Source organism: Anser cygnoides, chromosome 8 (assembly GCF_040182565.1).
Source record: "Anser cygnoides isolate HZ-2024a breed goose chromosome 8, Taihu_goose_T2T_genome, whole genome shotgun sequence".
Classification (NCBI taxonomy): domain Eukaryota; kingdom Metazoa; phylum Chordata; class Aves; order Anseriformes; family Anatidae; genus Anser; species Anser cygnoides.
The window spans coordinates 13,963,263-13,986,359 of record NC_089880.1 but is presented as its reverse complement, the minus strand read 5'-3'; the positions used below and the strand labels follow the sequence as shown (position 1 = coordinate 13,986,359).

Below are 23,097 nucleotides of genomic sequence, written 5' to 3'. Positions count from 1 at the left end.
CCAGAGTAGAGGAAATGGTTTGGAAAGTCCTAGCTCTGGTCAGACAGGTGTTCCCCTGCACTGGAGATACCCCCCCACGTTGGTGGCACCACCCGGGGACATCGAGGAGCACCCCCAGGTTTCCTCCCACGCAAGAAGGGGAGAGAAGGGATTAGCTGTGATGCGAGTTAATGAGACATGCATTTTCCTCTGCAGAGAAAAATAAAAGAAATCCAGTCTACAACTGTAAGATTTGTTTGATTTCAAAGCTACGTAGTCTGTTATCACAGTAATTTTTCCTAACATTCAAAACTTAATTCAGGAATAAAATCTCTCTGCTCTTGCTGACTGGACCCAGAAACAACAGAGAACAACCAGACTGTCAGCAGTTTCTGTTGAAGAAGTCCCAGGTCCTTTATGTAGGGTTTCCATTTCCCTTTCAGTCCTTTCACCCCAGCAGCCCCTTGCTTTTCAGCAAGCCAGCTGTAAGCAGACAAGATTGTACCCCTAAAATGCAGAGAGCCACCCCTCCAACCCTCCTGTTCCTTCAAGGAGAGCTCAGCTCCAACACCGTTGCACAGATGGCACACACTCTTATTTCCAAAGGACTGGAAAAACAGCAGCGTAAAATTCATTGCAGTCAGTGCAATTGAGCTCTGGACACAGAGAGAAACCCGTGTTCAGTGTGCCCGTTTGCAGCCCGCTGCAGGAATTTGCAAATTGCTTTTCTCCTTCCTTCCCTGCCCCTCACCCTGCTCTTCCAGTTCACTGAGCAAGAGAAGAACCCCGTAACGGAGACGGACCCACATCGACCAGCACCAAAAAAGCAAAACTCAAAGGAATCCCAATGTATAGGGGGTTACAAATATTCAGACTTTATTATAAATAAGAAATACTGTTTTATACATAAAAACTGCAAGTGTTGCATTTTGTTCACCGCCCCAGACAGCGAGACCACAGATTAAGGCAAAAAAGCTGAAGTGAAGGCACGTACTGAGGGGGCCACAGTCAGGAATCAAGTGATGAAGGGACCGCCACGCGCTGCCCGCGACATCCAGCACTCCTCCAGCAGCCGTCTCAACATCACATTACGCAAAGAAATAACTGGACTTATACAATGAGTAATGGCTGTAATGCAGTAGTGATTAAGAGATCGCTTATAAAGATTTTTTTTTTTTATTTAAAAATAAAATTCTGTTAAAAACAGCTTAACAACAACAAAAAAAAATAGAAGAGAAAGCAGGAAACCTTAGGCCTGAGGTCAGCCAGGGCATGCGCGCATCTTCACATCTGCTCTTCTCACAGCCTTGGCAGAGAGGTGACGTGGTTAGACAGCCATCTGACCAGAGCAGCCAGCCAGAAAACACTGATGTGAAGGTCCCACGAGCGTGGGCAAGCATAGGGAAACTCTCCTCCAGGGGTGGGACTAGGTATGTTCACAGGTGGGGGAAAACCCCAAGGCAATTTTTGGTAAATTGCAAGAAAAATTGGAAGATGGGTACAAGAGATGCAGGGTTTGCTAGAAACATCCCCCCGCCCCGCAGCAGTTTGAGGATGCGCTCAGCCTCCAGCTAAGTCCTCACTCCTTGCATAGAGGTCTGAACCCCAAATCCAGCTCTGACCACCTCAGCACCGGGTCCCGACAGCGCTCCAGCTCCTCACAGTCCAGCTGCGAAACCGCGGCCACTCCCAGCGCGTCACGGCCAGAACCTGGGGGGCAGAAAGCGCCCGTCCCCCGGCTGCAGCAGCAGGCGTGGGTCACTGCTGGCCCCACGCCATGCGCTTGCTGAGAACATGCATTGGGGGAAGAGGCTAGGAGCCCTGCTAGAGGAAACACCGGGCTCCAAGGGGGTTATATGGACAGAAGTGATACGTGGTGCACGTGCCGTGATGGTTACGGGGGAAAGCACGTAGAGGAGGCCAGGCTGTGCCACTCTGGAAATATGGCTGAGTATATTTACACACGCATACACATGCACACGAGAGACTTCCTCACACTATAATCATGATAAAAACGGAAAAAAAATATCACATTCACACAAAAAATATAAATTTGAAATAATTAATAGCACCAGTGTGTGTCAGATAATAATTTCTTCCCCGCTACGCAAACGTACAAAGTTGCATAGTGTTTAAGGATAGATATATGCTGGATCTCAAGGAAGAGAGAGGGGATGCTGGGCTGGAGCCACGGAGGAAGCTGCAGAGGGTGCTCTCGTATCAGAGGAGGGCTGAGGGAGGAGCGAAGGGCTCCCACTGCTGCCTCCCAGCACTGGCAAGCAGCTGGCAGTGGGAAGCACTGCCTGGGGAGGAACCTGAAAACTGCTCTTTCAGCCAGGTTGGGGGAGGAAAAAAAAAAAAAAATGGTGAGAGCAATACCAAAAAGTGTAAAAATACTACTAGCCTCCTTCAGGAAGACGATGGGGAGAAAGACCTTCTCGTTTGCATCTTCAAGCCCTCTTCCTTCCCTACCCATAGACATTCAGGTTGAAGTTCAGACCAGCTGTCAGAGCTCTCTGGAAGGCAGCTCTCCTCTTCAGCAAGATTTCTGCTGCTTGAACAAATGAATCTGTCAATCAGACACCTGTAGCCTAAAACAAAGATCCTCTGGCGATCTGAGGGCAACACCTCCAGATGGGAACTCAGCTCATCACTTCCAGACTCCCCAGCCTGGACCACCCAACCAGCAGCTGCTTGCAGACTGCACACAAAACTTCTGCTCCACAGGCCAGCAGCAGTGCTGGCAAGACCTACCACTCCCCTAGCATCCCATCTTCCCAAAAAGCTCCTCTCAGAGGCTGCATTATTCTCAGAGCGATGCATCATCACAGAAAGCATTTCAGAAAGAGGCTTAGGATATTTCGTAAGAGGCTACCAATGTTTTTGATTGGCCACTAGTCAACGTAACAAAACAAAATAAGAAATTCACAGGGTTAGAAGTTGGGAACAGGGATCTGAGTGAGTGCAGCTATACTGGCCATTACAGTAATACTTTGGTAGCCAACCCCCTTCCTTCATAGGGACAGAGCTCTGGGACCAAGGATTTTACAGTCAAGGGGAGAAGAAAGGAGAGAAAGTAGAGTTAGTTTTGCCTTGCTGTATACAGCTCACATGGTTATTTCTGAACCACAGAATAAAGAGTCCAGAGCATCTCTCATCCTTGCGCTAATTAAAGGGAAACGGTGTCTGAGAAAGGGGCGAAGGTGGAGTGCTCAGGAAGACAATTTATATAAAAAACCCTTTGATGCCCAAAGACGGATATTTAATTTGCCTCTCTTAAAAAAAAATAAAAAAAAACTTTTCAACTTATCCTGATTTGAAAAGAGAACAGTGGCTGCGAGCTGCGAAGAGTTGGGGATTTGAAGAAGGTAACGTGTGTTAAGGCACTCCATAGCCAAACTATTGCTCCACCAGTCACCCGGGGAATACCCTCCACCCCCAGCGCTCCCTTAGGGTTTCTCAATGGACGGGGTGTTAAAACAGCCAGATGGCAAGGTCTTCTTGATGTCTTCCAGGTTGCTAATGTCTTTCAGGATTTCCTCAATGTCCCTGTTGTAGGCCTGTATTGCATCATCTTGCTTCCTGGCTTCTCTCTCAAGCAAAGACACTTTCTGGTCCAGGTCGCTACTTCTCATCTGGTCTTTGGCACTATTCAGGGTACCCTCAATCTCGTTCAGTTTGTTCAAGTCCACAGTCTCCAGTTGCCCTGAAAAGCCAGAAGGAAATAGACCATTAAAAAGCTTTTGAAGCACTGCTTTCAGGTGCTTACACACAGCAGAGCCCCTGCTCCGGACGAGTGAACCAAGATCTCCATCAGACCATCCATCTTTGCATTAAAATAGGACCACGTGAATTGGCTGCACACTCCAATGCCTTAACAATAGTCCTCAGCTTGCAGGAAAGCAGTACTGAACACCGCACAATGAGCTTTGATGCTACCCCAGAGAAAAAAACACTTGCCAAAAGCGCACAAACCCAATTTCTAAAAAAAAAAATTATTAAAAAAAAAAAAACAACTATTTGATTCATGGCACAGCACCACACAACGCTGGCTGCCAGCGCTTCCCAAACAGGAGACAGGAAAACACTCAAAGGAATATAACACACATAAGGAGAGCCTTACCTAGTTGATCTAAAAGATCATTAATGACAGTAAGCAAGTTGTTCACAGAGCTCTTTGCTTTTCTTGCATTGTCTTCTGCCTTCTGGGCTGCCTGTGAGGCCTGCAGGGTTAAAAAAAAAAAAAAAGAGCACAATAAACTCTGTAGGTTTTATGAAACAGCTGCCTCTCCTTTTCATGCATGAAAAGTCAGAACAGAGTCAGGTTTCTGTTAAAAGTACTATGTTAAGGAAACTGGCTCTCAAAGTCCAGTAATGAACCTATGGCAAGGTTACTATAGGAGCTCCTTCACTAGTCTCACACATGCAATTACACTTAAAATTTGGAAGATAGAGAATACTAACTGCACCCAGTGCTGACTGGGCAGCAGGGGAGCGGGAAAAGGCTTGCACTGGCAGGACAGCATCTTCTTGCCTCTGCTGCCAGCGTCACTTACCATGCCTGCCATCATCATGTCCTGATCAGCATCATCTTGCTTCCGCTTCAGCTCTTTTTCTGCTTCCTGGAGTTGCTTCATCATGTCATCCACTTCTTTGGCCAGCCCCGTCACATCAGAGAAAGTCTTGTCAGCTTCGGCTCTGGTAGCAGCAGCACTCTACAGCCAACATGGGAAGAGGATGGAAACAGGCAGTGAAGGCGTGGAACGTTCTGGAACAGAGTTTATGCAAATACACGCCAATACCTCAGGAGGGTTGGCTCCAGAACTGCAAGGGACTCACCTTCTGAACAGAACTGGCGATCTTCTCAGCATCATCTGCTTTAGTCTTGGCTTCGTGGGCATCAGCAGCAGCATTGCCAAGCGCCATCTCTGCCTGGCGTGTCTTATTGTTGGCTTCAGCAATGGTCCGGGTGATGGCAGGAATCTTCTTCAGTGCCTCCTCAGCTGCTGTCTTGTTATCGTTCACCCGCTTATCAAAATCTAAGAAAGGAAAAAACAGATTCTCATCGTCTGCTCCAGAAGAGCTTTGGGATGCTTCTCTGACCAAACTACCCTGGCTTTGCCTCCTGGAAATTAGAGGGAAGAACAGCAAACTGGGGCATGGGGGTGCATACTCTTGCAGCTCACCCCGTTACACATCATCTCAGGCTAAATAAGTAAGCTGGACAAAAAGGAGATTTCTAGTCACTAGAAAGATTTCCATTTTCCTTTAAAAAAGCCAGAAGAATCTATTCAACACTTGGGTACTGGCAACAGCATGACCCATTTAACTGAGATGGCTATAGTGCAGAGTTACCTCTCTGAGAAGAATTACAGGATTCCCTGCAAGTGATTTCTCTTTACCTTTCAGGTTGCTGAGAATGGTATTAGCCTCCTGCAGCGTGCCGTTGCCTTTCCGAGCAGCTTCCTCAGCCAGGGCTTTCGCTGCATCCGCTCGAGCCAGGAGCTGGTCTGCAGTCTAAGGAGACAAGACATCTGTCAACATACTCTGACCGTTTGATGGATGACCATCTAGGCCTCTCAGAAAGCATCATTTAGCATGAAACACCACTGTAATATGGAACTGCAGTCATCCCCTAAGTGAGTGGCAATACTTCCTCTGAAACCATAGTAAATTCTGTTACTTTGGAACACCATCCTGAATACACACCTGGCAAATATACCAACTCTCCAATATAGCCACAATGAAGTGGCTTTAGCATTTCCTTCACAGGACCATTCCTCAATATTTGTGTAAGTAACAAACACTGCTGAGATATGACTGAGTAAGGCCAAGTCTTTCACATCTGGGCAGTTACTTGTTTTCTTTTTTTTGTTTCTTCTTCCTCCCAGGGAACAAAAGCCTGCACAAAACAGAACTGACCTGCTGCTCCGTCTTCCCTTTCTCCAAAAGGTTCTTTACTTCCAGCTCCTTTCCTTTCATGTCTTCCCTCAAGTCTTCATAGTCTTTCAGCTTCCTTGCTATTAGCTGATCTAACTCCTCTGCTTCCTTCTTGATCTTATTTGCTTCATTCTGCATGCAGAAATCAGAAACAAATGCAGATTCTCTGAACATTAAAGAAATTCTGAACAGGTGACAAAACACAGTATAATTTCTAATGTTAAAACAGGCAGAAGTGATGACAGGTTATAGCTGTAACGATACACCTTCAAAGTTCCAAATACAATGGTCTGTGCAGTGCAGGACAGGGGATGCAAACACTTTTGTGCATAAGAAAGTCTGCACTACTACAGTGAGTGAAGGAAAGGGAGTAGCTCTGCAGACTTCAGGGGGGACCAGATTCTTTGCACTTTTTGATTCAAGCCATGATGTTTGACAAACAACATTTCACTCTTCTTTTGTCCTTCAGAGACTGCGGGAGGGGTCTGTGTTTGCAGTTTCCTGCTTGTTAATCTCTTGCATAAAGAGCAATATAGACGTCTCGGTGATACCTTGATGGATGAAAATTCCACAGACAGATGTAAAGCAGAGTAACATTAGCAGAGTACATACAACATATGCCTGCAACCTAGCGTGCTGCCTTTATGATTGTCCACACTTGTCTTTACAAAACGCTACATATGATGCTTCATCATTCGTGTACCTCTAGCCCTGTGGAATCCACGGTGGGCAGATTGGTGAGATTAGCATAGATCTGAAGGGCCTTGTTTCCAGCTTCCTCTGCCTCTGTAAGCACCTTGTTGGCCTGTTTCTCTAGGTCCCGAGAAATGTTCCTTGCTTGATTATATCTAATTAAAAAACAAACAAACAAAAAAGAACAAAACACAGATCCAGTTACCCTATATTTTTTTTAGTAGACTCAAACTTACTGAAAGAGTAGAGAGGCTAAAACAAAGACAACTGTCGTAAAATCTAAAGCATAAAATGCTAAAAAGGGATCTTAAACTTAAGTACTGCTCTAAAGCCAGGAAATAAAAACAATTTTCTGTTGCTGACTCACTTCTGGTTGAGCTCATCAATATCATTCGCAGTTTGGTTTTCCCCAGCCAAGGTCTTCAGCAGCAGCTGATATGCTTCTGTGGAAGTATCATTTGCTGCCTTGGCTACGCGAACAATCTCATCCGCTTCTTGCTTGTGTCTGGACAAGATTACAGAAGAAAAATAATGCCATTGGAATCATCAAGCAGCAGTTTCTATCCTCAACTCCAAGTTTTTATTTTCTCCTATTTTTCCTTCCTTCACCCACATTTGCACAGCTGCAACATTTGCAATGGAAGATGCTGTTTGAGAACATCTCTGCAACCACAGGCGTTACTCCAGCAGCACCCACGAGACCAGTCTATAAGCACCACTACAGTCACACGTGTCCCTAGTGCACAGACCCAGTGTCTGCCCAGACACACAGGCATGCACCCAGACCAAGCCTCATTTCCCCCCCTCTTCTAGGTGGCTGTAGGGCACTGATGTGGGCTGGGAGGAGCGTGCAGCATCACAGGCTACCTTTCAGCCAGCTTACGGGCCTCTTCTGCCAACAGAGTCATGTTGTTAGGGTCGCCACTCGACTCCGGAGGTGTAATGGACTGGAAAAAAAAGAAAGAGAAAATACCTTGAAGCTCTACTACCATCTTTTATTCATCAGTGCTTTAAACATTTATTGTCATGATCTAAATGCTTTGAGATGTGTCTAACCTACTTCTGGCCTCTGTATTTCTTCTTAAGTTCATGCAGTTTCTACTAGCAGCTATCCCTTAAAAACAAATGGTTTGGTACTTAGTTGTTTATTTTAATATTTTTCTTTGAGCAGGGGGCTGTCATAAATTGCATCTTAGATAACTGAGATTTTCCTTCGTTTTCCACATTACTGAGTAAAGGAGAAGATGCTTCCATAGCAAGTTTGCTACAAGAGAGAGAAAGAGCAGAGAAACACACCCAGACAGCACAGCAAGGAAAGGCCCTGTCCTCTCCTTGCCCCACTGGATCTCCACTGCACACTCACCACATTGTCAGCTGCCATCTTTGCCTTCTCGAGCATATCAGAAGCTGTCGTGATCAGGTCTTCTGTGGCTTCCACCCGTTTCCGGGCTTTCTCTGCCAAGTTCTCCGTCTCCTGCACCGTGTTCTGGATGTTCCTCAGCCTGTTGAGCTGGCTCACTAGTGTGCTGTTGATGTCTTTGAGACGATCCATCAGGCCCTGATCTACGTCTGAAAGACACGATACAAAAGAGGAAGCAAAATTAATTACAGCAGGAAGAGAAGTTCGAGCAGCAGCTTACCTTTGCAGGCAACAGGTTGGCAGATTAATCCCCTATTGAAAGGGGACTTAGCAAAGCAGTTTCATGAATCAGTTAGCTTGAGATCAAAGCCATCATCAGAATGTGCACAAGAGTCATTAACTACTAGTGAGACAGTCTGCTGGGTGTCTGAACTGGCTCTAACAGGAGATTTGTGTTCAGAATCATCTTTCACCTCTATCATTGACTAAAAAAAGACAACAGAGCTGCTCTTCATAAGGTATGAAACATCTGCTTTGCTAATTCTTTTTTTATCTTAACTACTACAAGGGCAGTACACTGTCCTCCTCTTTGGGCAATGGTGGCTCCCCACTGAGACAGGTGCAGCCTCCAGACAGAGCAGCTGGAAGATCTGCAGAACAGCAAATCCACCCCAACTCTTCCCAGCTTTCAGCATCCCTCTGGACTGGGGAGGACAAACAACCCAGCCTTGGTTCTTCTATCTGTAGAACCTATGCCCACGCAAAATAACCAAATTCTTGACCACCAGGTAACTCCTCATAACAATGTCGTAATAATGGAGCCATAAAGCACAGATACATGCCTCAGGACCAGAAGGAATTATTTTTGAAAAGGTGAGAGCACTGTTAAGAAATAAAGCACAAGAAGCCCACATGCCTCCAAAATTATGATTTTTTACAAATACATTGTGTCTTCACCTTGTAGCACATCCTATGTATTGAATGTGCACATTTAATGCCTTTAAAAAATGCATCAAGTAGAAAAGCACAAATAAACATCACATGGGCTTTTTGCAAGGGTAGGATCTGCATTTAACTTGTCTTTTCTTGAGTGAAGATGTGGAAAGAAAGACAAAAAATAACACCACAAAACCCAATCCATCCCCTAAACCTTACCACAACACCCCCTCTCTGATCTCCTACTCAGGACTACTGTTATCTAGGTGTGGATGCTAAGCAGGGAACATAAAGCTACCCCAGTTAGAACTCAGAAGAGTTTCAGGAACCATTCCCACTACCAGCAGGAACCTTTCCAAGCAAATGACACGTGATGTCAGATTTTTGCCAGCTTTTCCCAGTTTCGCACAAAGGGGACAAATTTTTCAGAAGTGGTTTCAAATCAGGAGTCTTCTTCAAGTTGCTCTTCTCCAGAATACACATCAACTTACGTGTTAAAAACCTCTCATCAAAAAACACTGTCAAATTACTAAATACCCTGCTCACAGATATCCTATGGTAAAGAACCTCTTTGAAGCAGAGTTTAACAGGAAAAACACCTACAGGCCACCATAACAGCACTTTTCAGACCATTATACACTTTACGGTGGGATAATAAAACTTGGCAGTAGGATTTTGAAGCTTTTGTTCTAATCACTGATGATATCCCCAACAAGAAACGCTTTATCCCAAGGTATCTGAGCAAATTTATAAACATTTTCACCATTTCTTACTGGTGAAAGCTGCAGCAACACAGAGATGTACCCATCTGTGTACTGGAAAGTCTTCTGCTTCTTCACAACGCAAGTAAACTTCCTTTACACATGGAGAAGAGGGTAAGACTTCTGTATATATTGTACAGAGACAAAGGCAGATTTTCCTTTGCTTAAATAAAGACCAGAGGGAACACCAGGGGTAAATCACAGCCCTCGTTGTTTCAGTGATTACACGTACAGTCTCAGCGCTACCCGAAATAGTTGTCTACCCTAATGCACAGCACAGGCCTGAAAATAAAAGCTTTGCGTCCCAAGGGAATGTGCACATCAAGCAAAGAGCTCATTCTTCGTTAGTCCATGCCTGATCGGCTCAACTCACCTTTACTGTTTTGTGCTTCTCGGAGCAGCTCCGTGACATCTCTTTCTGCCTGCTTCAACCTCTCCTCAAAGGCCTGGTCAGTTACAGTTTCTTCTCCAGTACCCAGATTCGCTATAAGATTTTCCAGCTCCTGAAGCCTCTCTCGCTGCTCTGCCACCTGCGCGAGAGGGATGGAGCACAGCTACAGCACGGAGCGAGGAGCAGTCAACATATTTGCTGCTGGGCAAGTAGGTATGGTGCGTGGCACCGACTCTGGAAACCAAACGGTCACGTTCGTGGCCTTACCTTATCTTTCACTAGTCTGTAACATGCTGGACACTCCTGACAGCCTGGCCACGACCGGTTGTAGAAATAGTTCTCCTCACACTGGTCGCAGCGGGTCCCCACAAAGCCTTCCTTGCACTCGCAGCGACCGTCCTCCCGGCACTGCAGGGAACGCGAACCCTCAGGGTCACAGTCACACGCTGCAGGGAAGTCAAACCTCAGTCAGAGCTGAGAGGATGCAGAAATACCCTACAGCTACAGACCGTTCCCTGCAAACCAACAGGGCACCCACCAACCCACAGCCAGAGCCCTGCTCCCCAGCAGGGCGCTGCCACACATGGGAAGGCACACCGTGTAGCTGGACACGATTCATTTCGTGTCAAACTGTATTAACAGTTTTGCCATTGCCTCTTCCACAAAACATTTTAATTTCTTACCCCATTTCATTGTAACCAACTTCACTTTTTTTTTTTCCTCTCTTGAAAGGTGGGGATATGAGGAGAAAAGTTTGGACCATACTCTTTTGCAATTATGTTTACAAGGTATGTTGCTCCTCAACACTGGATCTGTGAACTGAGACCGTCTGCAGGGAATCTCACTTACGTTTGCAGCCTTCAGGGCCAAATCCAAAGTGGTTGGCCTCGCATCTGTCACAACGCTGGCCGGTGACGCCAGGCTGGCACTCGCACTGCCCTGTTCGTATGTCGCACTGGCCGTTGGTGGAGCCCAGTGCATGGCAGTCACACCTGGAGGACACAGCCACACGTTAGGTGGTGACAACGGACAGCAGGCATGAGTGAAGCACCTCTGAAGGAGCCCTAGTGAGCACAGCTGGAAGTTTCCATGCCAGTGGAGTGACTTTGCTTGCAGTGCAGATATGGGACAAGGCACCGAGCCTTTGAACCATGCAAGGTCACTTGGTGGTTGCACTAAAAAAGGAACCCACGAGCCCTGGCTACCAACGATCACGCAGCCACGTGACACGTTTCTATTTAAAACTCTGATTTAAGGCTATTTAAAAAGCTATTTATAAGTCAAGCTTTTTGTACAGCCTTTGGAGCTGCCCCTTAACTCCTGCTCCTCTCCACCCTTGGCAGCATCAACACAGAACACCAGTTACTCGTGACAAACATCACGTTCCTCCACCTCCTAACACAGACCCTCCAAAACCGGGCTCGTTGCCCCATGCCAAGGTGACTTACCTCTCACAGCCACGTCCGCTCTGGAGGTTGAAGAAGCCAGGCTCGCAAGCACTGCAGTCCCTCTCGGTGACGTGCGAGAGGCACTCGCACTGCCCCGTCACTTGATTGCAGCTTGTCTGTTGATTCACAGTGCCATAGGGATTACAGTGACAGGCTGCAAAAAGAAAAGGAATGGGAAGCATCACCCAAAGGCAGTCCTCAGGGACAAAACTGCTTTTAAATGTGAGAGGAAAGGCTCTTACCCCGGCACTTGTCGGCAGGGTTGGGGGCCAGGGGGTTCCCAAAGAAGCCGTCCTTGCAGCGGTCGCAGTAGAAGCCGGCTGTGTTGTAGATGCACTTGAGGCACTCGCCCGTCTGGCGGTTGCAGTTCCCCACAGCGTTAGGATCGATGTTGTCATTGCACTGGCACAGGCGGCAAGGCCTCACAGCACCGTTCTCACCAAGTGGGTCCCCAAAATAGGCATCGTCACACAGCTCGCATCTCTTGCCTGGGGCGGGACAGAAGTGCACGTGCTACAGCAGAGAGCCCACTGCCGCAGTCTCACCTGGCCTCCTTCTGCAGCCCCCCCAAAAAGTACACTCCTCAGCTTCTTCCCCTTTTCTCCTTGTGAAGGAACCAGGAAGGTGCACAAGACTACACAAGAATCCCTCTCAATCTCTAGATTTAACCCTTTTTCATTGGAACTTTGCATTATGAATTATTTCAGCTTCCCCCTTCCCTCCTATCACCTCAAGTCCTATTTGCTGTAATTTGTTGTTAATTGAAGAGTTCAAGTAGGTAGAACTCAGTGGGACGCCACTGCTTCAGGAAGCCACATGGCCAACGAGACCTGCTGAACCTCCACAGGCAGCCACAAAGCATCCAAGCCAGCAGTTCCCAAAGCTCATTGCAGACACAACCTTGCCAGCCAGCTAAAAGCTGTTTCTTTGGCAGTTCTTACACACACAATCCATCTTTCCCCTCACCTTTCCCACCACACCACAACCACATACAGGAAGATGGGAGTCAGGAGGGACCCCCCTGTGACCCTGTCAGCTACAAGTAAAGGTGGGCTTTTACTGAGCAGCCTGAGCTGCGAGGGACTTGGAACTCAGGCCCCCAGGCTCTGCTTTAGTTCACCAAGTGGTGGCACCCATGGCAACTCCCATGAGCTGCTCTAGATAGCGTGTCTGCGTGCTTGATCAGGGGCTTTCCTAAGCATTTAAGGCATTTACAGGTACTCTGTACTTTGGACTCTTTCATGCCAAGCATAAAATCAACAGAGAAGCACTGAAGCTGCCAACCATTTTAAGTCTTATTTGCTGTTGGCAGGCAGAACAAAAGGCTCCACTTAACGACTCAAGTACACGCTCAGACTTCACGGTTTATCATTAAGAAAAAAGAGCAGCACCTGTTCACATATTTCTCTTTAGAACTGTTGAGTATAAATTTGGTCTCGTACTTTTCGACTGGTATTCACGAGTCAATGCAGCCTTCCTGCTTTTTCCACGCAGGACACTGGCCCTCTCTCTGCAAGCATCCCAAGGTGCCTCTGGCTGGCAAATAGGCTCATCTTCTAATTTTGTTTCAGTCTGACCCATCCTTCCTGGCTCTTTTAGATCTATCAAACTTTCAGCCCAATACCACACAATCATGTGTACTAGACTCTGTACCAGAAGCTAGCATGGCTCAGATACATAGCAGAGAAATGTTTGGGCTTTGTACAGATTAAATCTTTGTTACCCTATTGATCTTAAGAGAAGGGCACAAAGAACAGTTCTTCAGCCCTGAGCCTCACAAGAGAGAGAAAATAGGTGTAGAAGAAGGGAGAGGTAAACTGTATTTGAACCTGAAGACACAGCAGTTGTCAGTGCCACTCACTGTGGGTCACGGCAGCAGAACTGGCAGAAGACATGTCCACAGGCACATGGGGTGTAGAACAAAGCCCTTTCTGGTAAGGACTCACCTGTCGTGCCAGCCTGGCAGCTGGTGCACACAACCTCCCTTGTGCGGGGCACAATGGCACAGCTGGAGCCGCCAGGGCAGGGGCAGGGCTGGCAGTCCGAGGCCGTGCCTGCTGTCGCATCTCCGTAATACCCATCGCTGCACTTCTCGCAGTGTGACCCTGCTGTGTTATCCCTACAGTTGCACACACCTGGAACAGAGAACACATTTTTTTTTATTCTTCATCCAACACAGGAAGGAGAACAGCCCCCTGGCTGCTCCCTTTCCCATCACCCCTTCTTACCTGTCTCGGGATCGCATGTCTCGCTGTGCCCGTTGCAAGTGCAAGGCACGCAGGGGCTGTAGGGCCCGAGGCCGGGCGTCTCTCGGCGGTACCCAGGGGAGCAGCGCTCACAGAACTGCCCCTCGTAGCCTGCTGGACAGGAGCAGCTCTCCACCCATGCCGCAGGCACACCGGGCCCGGGGAGAGCACTTGTGATGGTAACATCATCCAGGTGGCCAGCACCTGGGAACCAGAGAGGGGAAATACTTCATGAGCATGTCACCTAGTGCACCTGAACTGCACAAGAGACAGGTTTGCAGCTGATAAGGTGAATCAAGAAGCAAAATCCTCCAGGGAAGTTTAGACAGATGACAGATGCAATATAGCTCACACAGGGCATGTGCAGGGCTAGAAAGTTGAGAACGACAAGCCAGAGGAGGACACTGAGAACAGCACATGAGTAAGTACTGTCAGCTAAAAGAAGTTATGCTTTACATGCATATGGTTTCCATTTCCAAATCAAATACCGAAAACAATTCCTGCCTTTCTAGGGAGGACAGACCATCTCTCCAGCAATTTAAATACACCTTCCTTAAGCAGTGTCTGTAAACCATACCTCAGGGCAAACTCTTCAGCATTTGAAAGCTTCCCCCCCTCTCCTCCCAGCCCCTTCCCTGGAGCAGAACTGCACCGGGACACACAATAGCCAGTGTGTGTTACAGCACCAGGTTTGTACGCTGTGGTGGCTCTCAAGCACTGAGCAGAGCCCCCAGCTTCTGTGTTATTAGCAACAGCTGCAGTGCCATAGGGACAGCTTGCTCCACACCTTTCCCCCCTCCTCTTCACCACCTTGCATTCTTCTTTATGAGCAACCTCTACTCAAAACACTTGCAGCTTCCTCATCTTCCCCAAACACAGATTTGTCCTTTGTACATACTTGTTTTTAAACTCAGAAAATCCTTCACATGGCAATACCTAAAGATTCAAATATTTTTGCCCCTAATTAGTGCCTGGTTTTCATAAATCCTCATCACGGGATACCTTTGAACATGTTCAGCACATGCTGTGCTTTCAATACCTTGTCCTCCACACTTGTCCTGCCAAGGCACGATCAGAAAACAGGGGGAAGGTAACTGTTCCTGGAGAAATTATTTTTGACTCTCTACATCTCCCTTACCATGTCCTTCAGGACTCTGGATTACATATTACTACCAATCTGGAAGACACTGGCTGCACAACACAGCAGAACTCCACATTCAGAAGCACAGAACCACGTCTGCTCCCCAGAGCAGCATCAGCAGGTAATGAGTGCTCATTCTGAGACTCACAGGCAGCACTTTGCTTGCCCACCCCCTCTCCAGAAAGCCCAAGAGAAGCTGTTGCACTGCAAGGCCAGGTGGAAAGCAATTCCACATGGCTTTGCCAAATAAGTCCACACAGCTATTTATGACTAGGTCCTGCAATAAAACAACTGGATCACTGGACAAATGGGCCTGTCTGCCCCTCTTTTCTGTGACACTCTGCTCAGCGACTCACTTCTCTCGCTGTATGTCCCACGGATCTTGATGGCAGTCAGATTGTGGAGAAGCTTCTGAAAGTCGAATGCAGACAGAGCAGGCCTCCACGGGTAATCGGCAGCCTCATGGAGCCTAGGGAGAAGAGCCATGCATCATTTGCAAAGCTTTCAGATGTTAACAGCTGTGCCCTTTTAAAGCACCATTTCCAACAATGGTATGCGATTGCCACATACTTTGCATACACTTATGCAACACTGATGAACAGCGAGCTTCAAATTAACCTGATAAGACTGCTCTTGTGAGCTCAAATTAATGCTGTTTGTTTTCTCAAGAGCTGATAGGGCAGGGTGCACAGCAGGCTAGGTCCCAGCTGCTCCAGCCTCTTGCTGGGCTGGGACCACGCTCACCTGAAGGTGTAGGTCAGGGGGCTCTCGCTGGGGTAGGAGTTGCCCTGGGCAATGAGAGGCACCGACACTCTCAGCCCAGCCCCTTCCAGCACCAGGTCCTCTGCGGAAAGGCGAGTGTCTCGTCTGTCCACGCGGAAGGAGAAGGTCAGGTTCTGACCGTAACTCAAAACTTGGTTGCCCAAGAACTTGCCTGAAATGGGAAGAAATCCTTACAGTCAGGGGACAGAGAATGGGAAGGTCACAGAAAGCGCAGAAAACCTCGCTTCTTGAATGACCTACGTGGTGCAACAAAATACATGGGGAAGTAGCTGTCTGAGATGACTGAGATATCCTGGGTCTCTGCACTCCACTGGAGAGGGACTTCTGAGCCGTCACGTTGTTCAGCACGCCACTCGTCCTCTCCTGAAAACCAAATGTACAAGGATCAACACCCTTTGAAGGAGCAGCTTTGCACAGACTACTCGCATCATACTGCAAGCTGCTTATATATAACTAATTAGTATTTTATACACTGGTACTAACTGACCTGAGTCAGTTATTGGAGTGCTGACTTGAACCCTCTGAACTTTGAGCCCTACAAAAAATACTTTTCAACATCTTTATTTCTAAAAGCCTCAGTAAAGAACTGGAAAACTTGAAGTCATCTATGACTTGATGTAAATTTCAGCCTTCATAAGAGCTGTTCTCCATTGGAATTTTAATTAAAAATATGTTCTTTTCAGACTATGCAGAATGAAAACATTTGTATGCAGGAAACTGACTGTATGAAAAAAGATTTGTGCACAGCTTACACATCCATCAGAAACCCACCTGTTTTATTCAGAGCCATTTAACCCAGAATCTACAACGATCATAATCCTCTCAAACTCCTGATTCGGCTCTAAAATTGAGAAAATGTCCCTCTTCTCAGCACCAAAGTTACAAAATTTTACATCTGCAATATCTACTTAAAACTGTGAGGTGTACGTTAAACACAGTGGGTGCCTGAGGCCAAAGCAGCAAATTCCTTCCACCCCAACTGAACAAACAACCTGAAGGCAGGGAAGCTCCCACTGACTTCAGTAACTCAGCACTTCCGAGAAAGGGATCCTGTACTTGCCTGCCCAAAGTTTGCTATCCCGCACAGGGAGGAAAAGAGCAGGATTTTAATCGCTTCTCATGCTTTGGTCTACAGCCCAACCTGAGATACAAAGACAGACTCAATTTTTACCAAACTGGAAGCTGGAGGTGATGCTGTAGATGCTGTAGCCAGCGGCATTGGTGCAAACTGAAGAGTGTCCAAAACAGAAGCAGGGGGTACAGCCTCTTGGATTTGAGGGATCCAGATGGAAAAACCCAGGTTTGCATCTGCAGATGCGAAGGAAAAAGAATTAATTTCCCTGATGTTTACTCCAGGCCATTGCTCAAATATTTCTCATTCTTGAAACAAAGCCACAGGAAGAGAACTCACCTCTCACAGTGGAAGCCTTCAACATTGTCCTTGCAAGTACACCGTCCTGTTTCGACATTGCATTCACCTGTGCTACCAGCAGGATTGCAAGAACAGGGCCTGAGAGAGACAAGAGAGAGGATAATTCATTAAAGCCGCACAGCCCTGAAAAGGTATCTGTTTTTTCTTTTAGACAGACGTTCCTCCACCAAAGAGCAGCAGTTCCCCCTTACCTGCACCCAGCCTCGGAGAGCGAGTGGAAACCTGGCTGGCACCGGTCACATTTATCACCCATCACGCCAGGTTTGCAGCTGCACTGGCCGTAGCTATCGCACTGCGTGCTGAGGGAGCCTGCAGGGAAACGAGGGACAGGGACCTTAACAGACCCACGGAACTGTATGAGCTCGTGATTTTCTTCAGCTCTATGAAGTGTGCAAGATACACAGAAGTCTGAGGCATAGCTTCAAGCTGATGAGCGATGCCTTACAGTTCACTGTTTTTCCACAGCAAGTCTAAAGAGACAAACCTTTACCTACTCTTCCAAAAACAGATCTGTTGTCAGCTTTAAGTATTCTTTCCAACTACCCTTTTTATATGTACCTTTACCCTTTCATTGCATGCTCCTCCTTATTCCTCTTCTGTCCTCAATGCTGTCTTTGCCTGCCTATTTAATTCCCTGCCTTTTCTTTCCCTGCAACACATCCTTTTTGAGATTTTATATCCTAAATCCCGTGTTCTTCCTAATCATCATTTACCCTTTGCCAGGAGATATCCTGACCTCTTCTCCCCCTCATGTTCCAATTTTCTCCATTGACTCCCAAGTTGGATTTAAAGACTGAATTGTCTCCTCAGAGAGAGTCTGCACGTGACACTATTAACCTTAATAAATTCTGCAGCAAAAATCTCATTTTTGACAGGACACATTCCTCAAAAGTACTAGTCAAAAGCAGAAAGGGACTTGCACATACAATAGCACAGGTTTCTTTAATCTGAGGCAGACAAAATGCTATTTTCCCAAGCACCAATGCAGCCAGCAGACTAGAATTTGTCAGCATTGTGAGAGTTAACCACCAGGATAAAAGTATATTAAAATGCAGAAACAGTTGCTTCTTTCCACTTTGATCCACACTAGAAGATTATAGCAAAGCAGAAAGTTGTGAGATGATTAGGTCAGACAGGATAGAAAAGAGAGAAGAACTCACAAAGCTTTCACCATATGCAGAGTTTAAATCCCCATTGCAGTCCCACTATTGAATATGTAGGAAAAAACAGTAATCAGATGAAAAACTAACATCTAAACTAATTCAGGGCCTTCAAATACTCACTGGGTGGCAGTGTGCCATGGCATACAAGCTGATGGCTAAATTATAAAGCCCTTTGAAATTCATCCTTAAATACCTGAGACATCACCTCATTGCTTCTCCCACTCCCTGACACAAACCCTGTGCACAAACACGCCGTAAAATAAGGTCAGACACAAGAACCAGGGAGAGCAGAGGGAGAAGAAAGAGGCCTTTCTTGGTCAAAAGTTTCACAACTGTGCAACTCTCTGACCAAATTAGATAGGAGACATACCCTGCCAGACCTCTCGCTGGCTGCTTTTAGGGCATGCCACAAGCAATTACTTATTCCAGCTACTCTATTTTGGAACCTCACATCATATCTTACTATCTGTTACCCTTTGTTTCCTTCACCCGTATTTGTCGTGGGACTGGTGTAGTTACGGGATTGCTCCATACAGGTCAAGTGGTTCCCTTGACTACAAAAGATTTGTTCTCCTGCCAGAATTTTTTCCGATTTTTTTTTTTTTTTTAAAAAAAAAAAAGAGCCTGACTACATATTTTGACTCGACTTTTTTTTTTTCTCACCCCCTTTTGTGTTTAAGGTTTCAGCAGTTTATATTTACAGTGCTTAGATACTCAGTAGGAGAAACTGATGCTGCTAATGCTCACTACCATTCTTCAGTATGAACAACTTCCAGAAATATCCACTCGCATAATCTTGTTTGTTAAGAATTTAAACGAGCACTTCAGTGCTGGGTGTGTCCAGGGTAACACATACACAGTTGTGAAAAAAAAAAAAGACAACTATTTTAGAGCACATTTGAAGGAGGAAATGCTGCAGTGGTGATCCATCTGCCCCTGCCACCCCATCCCCAGTTAGATCCAAGAATAATTTCAACCATAATACAACCCAATAAACATTTCCTGTGTAGGCCAAAAGAAAAAAGAAAAAAAAAAGTCTCTTTTTACCCCTACAGTTTGCCATCAGCTGCAAAACTGAGAGAAGAGCTTGCATGAACTTCCATGCACAAATATTTGCTGCCTCTACTTACCAACGGGGTTGCAGCTGCAGGGCAGACATCCCTCCTCGCTCCCGAGGCGGTAGAAGCCGTCCCTGCACCTCTCGCAGTGGGCACCGTCGGTGTTATCCTGGCAGCCCATGCAGTGGCCGCCGTGGCCTGTCGAGCGGTACAGCTCGGGGTCGAAGTAGCACTCCTGGGACCTCCCGTTGCAGTCGCAAGCTGCAGGAAAAGGGTATCATCCGTGGGTAGTGTGCACGGCCATCCGGAGCCCAGCAGTCACAAGACCCACTACACAAAGCTGATTATTCAACTCGGAGGAGGAACCTTTAACCATCCTAAGACATTTGTGCCACAGTGAGAAGAAAGAGGAAAAAAACGTGTTTTTGCAGCGGTTGCAGGTACAAGGCTGTAACGATGAAACGGGCTTGATGAACCAAACCAGCCCACAGCTATACCAGCTGTCAGCACGGACCTCGAGCACTTCATTCCCTCCGTCCCCTAGGGGAGGGAAGCGACTGGCAGTGCCACCAAGCACCCGAGACCACGGACAGGCAGGGCTGGAAGATACCCGGCATCGGCCCCTCGGGCTGGGCTGCCACTTGCAGCCGCCGTGCTGCCTCCCACACAGCAACGCCGATCTCAGGCACGCAAACAAGCACCAGAAGATAACAGTAAGGGCTGACCCCCTGCTGCACGAAGAGTTTCTGCTCCGGGAGCAGGCAGACCACAGATTTCCTCTGTTCAGGGAGCAGGAGAGCTGGGTTTCGTTGGCCTGTCAAGGGAAGCCACAGGTCTCCACCAGACAGCTGGGAACTATCAGCACACACAGAGGTCAGACAGGAAGAAAGCTTTTCTGTCTGAAAAAGCTTCCCCATAAAGTAAACTAGCAGAAGCTTTGGTCTGAGACACAAAACCGAGAAAAATGAATTGGCATTTGGTCCTAGAGATTCGCATTTGCAGCCCAGAACTGTTGCAAGTCTTGAAACTGGATGAAACAGTTTACAAGTAACTAAAAACCAATAATCCAAAGGCAAGAGGAAGTCAGAGAATACTAAGTGAGCTTTGTAAAGGACAGTTATACTCCAGCATACTAAATGCAGGGGTTTTTTTTCTAGTACAAACTGCTATATTTTTGTGGCAAATCTTTCCTAAAGGTCACTCCAATCCTCCAGAAAGGAGATCTCCCTTTCTACGGATCTTCCAGAAAGGTCCTACAGGACAGGAATGACAAACCCAAGGCAACATTCTTCAAAAGACCTGGATGTGCTCAGAGTAGCACAAGGAAATGGACTTTGCTCTATTTTCTCATCAGCTTATACTCTGGGACAGGAATCTGAGCTCATTTTGAGAGTGCCTTGTGTGTGCAAATCCCTGAGGAGAATCTGAATGCTGACACGATAACAGTAACAGCCCATCTGCAGCCATGCGCTTCATCAGAGAACAAGCAGGACATTCTGTGTAAATGCCAGATAAAATACAGCATTTGGTCATTCCAGTTCAAGGTCTGCCTCAAAGGGAAGCTCTGGTCTTCTTCCTCTGAAAATGCGGGCAGACGTTTGTTAGATTATTACATTATCTAAACTCACACTGAAGGCTCTCTGTAACCTGAGATACTTCCAGAGGCATTAAGAAGGATTTAAAGCATCTCCATCTTGAGAGCACAAATCCTACAAGCAGTTTATTGGACATGTACTCCTAAACCACTGGGGAAACTGTATTCAAGACCCTTAGCACTGGCTAACTGGAGCTGAGCCTTAAAACCATGCAAGACCAGCATGACAACAGAGGCAGCGGACCAAAACCATGAGCAATTTTCGTGCAAGGCACGGTCACACGTACGCAAGCATTCATTGGCGCTCTCTGCTGTCGCTCTCCTCCACGGCCGGTCATTGAAGAAAGGAAGACACTTTTCACAGTCGACCCCAAAGGTGTTGTGCTTGCAGTTGCAGACCAGCTTCCCAAGCTCATTCCTCACGCATTCGCTTGCATGACCGTTGCATTTGCATCTGGGTAACGAGAGACAAGGAACAGGTATTTAAACTTCAAGGATCCAGGTCGCCCACAGAGCAATCCAGAAAACAATGCCCAGATCTGAAACTCTGGGACAAGACATATTTGAAGGTGTAAGACTCTGCTTATATGCTTAGAGTCAGCTACTATGAAACAAGCAGGTGTAGCATGCTCAAGGCAAGCATTTAAAGAGCAAGAAGGCTAACCTGCCTCCTCTGAAGTCCGTCACTGAAGTAGAATAAACTGAGCAGGAGAAGCAAAAATGTTGGGTTTAGACTAGTATGCATCTCTCTCATGAAAGTCCAAGAAGAGATGTGCACACTGGCCACATGCTACCATTTGTGAGGGTAAGAAATTAATTAGCACAAGGTGACTGATATCAAAGCCCTGTCTCAGGACTGCTCTCTGCAAACAACCTGAAACACTCCATTGGTCCCAACTCTATTTATGAAAACATTTTATTGTCAACAAATTAAGATTAAAGCATTTTTCAATATGCTTTAGCAAAAGAAAGAGGGCACAGAGAACCACGGTATTGTACAGTGCTTCAGATCTTTGTAGGATTTGCCCCCCAATATTTAGGTGTAGCATGTCAAAAATCTCAGCATCTCTGCTTTTATTCTAGACTACACATAAAGCAAAACCACAAAAAGCACTGGGTAGAAAAAAAAAAATTTCCCTTTCATTTTACATCCTTGTCACTCTTTTTGTACCCCTTCCCCAATTGCTTAACATTTGATCTGATCGGGAAAATAAAATATTCAACCAGTCTGTCCCTGAGATTTATAGCCTCAATAGGTAATACACAGCGTTTGCAAGCTTCACGAGACGCATTCTACTGCATTTTTGACTTAGGACAGTCAATAAAGACTGGAACCTAATGGTACCACGTGAGTATAATCAGAATCTTTCAAGCACTTCAGTAATCCTGACCAAAAGCTTCAAACAAATACAGAGGTTTATTGTTTACTCACCTACCACCCACGGCAAAATCAGAAATAGCGTAGTAATACGACTTGAGAACTTTGGGGTCGTTGAAAACTTCATCTCCGAAGGTGTTCAGACGGTTGAGGCTCACCCTGATGTCGGTAGCCGTCACCCATTCCTAGAGCAGACAGAAATCCCACCAGAGTACATACACATCAGACGTACCCCTCCAGCGCCCGTCAGCACCGTATCGTTAGCAGCTGTATTTACACTCAGTAAGTCATGCCAGCAGTCATTCATCAGTCAGCACACTCCTGCCTCATCATTTCCCCCTCTGTACCTCTGAGGCTCACGCGTCCCTGCCCAGGAAGCCTCGCATCATATCCTCTCGGTTCAGATAAGTTTTCCAGACATCCCCTCCTGTCCCTGCCTACCCTTCCCCATGCCTCCTCGGGTCCTCGCTACTCTCAGCTAGGAAGCCGTGGGCAACATCTTCAGCAAACAGAGCGGGGGGCCTGTGTGCTGCCCTCACATACCTCACCGGCTGACAACAGCTTTCTTGCAAAGCAAGAATGGAAAAAGCTTTAGGGTATGCTCGTCTGCAGACACACACCTCCAGACAAAAAGACACACAGATGAGTGAGGGTGGGAAGAAAAACAGGCAGGCAGATCTGACTTGCAACACAAGAGCTTTTCATAATATTTACACAGCATCTTCAGCACAGTACCCTACCCTCCTCCAGCAACAGCCAGCAAACTTAGCCTGTCCCCAAATTTCATGCCATCT

The 23,097-nt window shown here is 46.8% G+C and overlaps 1 protein-coding gene across 1 annotated transcript in view; it reads right to left on the bottom strand.

Annotated features, from left to right (window-relative positions):
• Nucleotides 1-829: 829 nt before the first annotated feature.
• LAMC1 (laminin subunit gamma 1) overlaps nucleotides 830-23,097 on the bottom strand; it is a 63,776-nt gene continuing 41,508 nt past the window's right edge. Inside the window, exons 3-28 of the mRNA XM_048073360.2 lie at nucleotides 22,358-22,488; nucleotides 21,213-21,379; nucleotides 19,404-19,592; nucleotides 17,302-17,419; nucleotides 17,090-17,188; nucleotides 16,850-16,986; nucleotides 15,919-16,041; nucleotides 15,640-15,829; nucleotides 15,252-15,364; nucleotides 13,737-13,958; nucleotides 13,455-13,643; nucleotides 11,751-11,996; nucleotides 11,509-11,662; nucleotides 10,910-11,052; nucleotides 10,328-10,506; nucleotides 10,043-10,199; nucleotides 7,976-8,181; nucleotides 7,480-7,559; nucleotides 6,980-7,117; nucleotides 6,623-6,767; nucleotides 5,902-6,051; nucleotides 5,382-5,496; nucleotides 4,819-5,018; nucleotides 4,536-4,694; nucleotides 4,103-4,202; nucleotides 830-3,685 (exon numbers count right to left, since the gene is read on the bottom strand). Coding sequence (XP_047929317.2) covers nucleotides 3,429-3,685; nucleotides 4,103-4,202; nucleotides 4,536-4,694; nucleotides 4,819-5,018; nucleotides 5,382-5,496; nucleotides 5,902-6,051; nucleotides 6,623-6,767; nucleotides 6,980-7,117; nucleotides 7,480-7,559; nucleotides 7,976-8,181; nucleotides 10,043-10,199; nucleotides 10,328-10,506; nucleotides 10,910-11,052; nucleotides 11,509-11,662; nucleotides 11,751-11,996; nucleotides 13,455-13,643; nucleotides 13,737-13,958; nucleotides 15,252-15,364; nucleotides 15,640-15,829; nucleotides 15,919-16,041; nucleotides 16,850-16,986; nucleotides 17,090-17,188; nucleotides 17,302-17,419; nucleotides 19,404-19,592; nucleotides 21,213-21,379; nucleotides 22,358-22,488 — 4,107 coding nt within the window. The 3' untranslated portion in view covers nucleotides 830-3,428. The remainder of the gene's footprint in view (nucleotides 3,686-4,102; nucleotides 4,203-4,535; nucleotides 4,695-4,818; nucleotides 5,019-5,381; nucleotides 5,497-5,901; nucleotides 6,052-6,622; nucleotides 6,768-6,979; nucleotides 7,118-7,479; nucleotides 7,560-7,975; nucleotides 8,182-10,042; nucleotides 10,200-10,327; nucleotides 10,507-10,909; nucleotides 11,053-11,508; nucleotides 11,663-11,750; nucleotides 11,997-13,454; nucleotides 13,644-13,736; nucleotides 13,959-15,251; nucleotides 15,365-15,639; nucleotides 15,830-15,918; nucleotides 16,042-16,849; nucleotides 16,987-17,089; nucleotides 17,189-17,301; nucleotides 17,420-19,403; nucleotides 19,593-21,212; nucleotides 21,380-22,357; nucleotides 22,489-23,097) is intronic.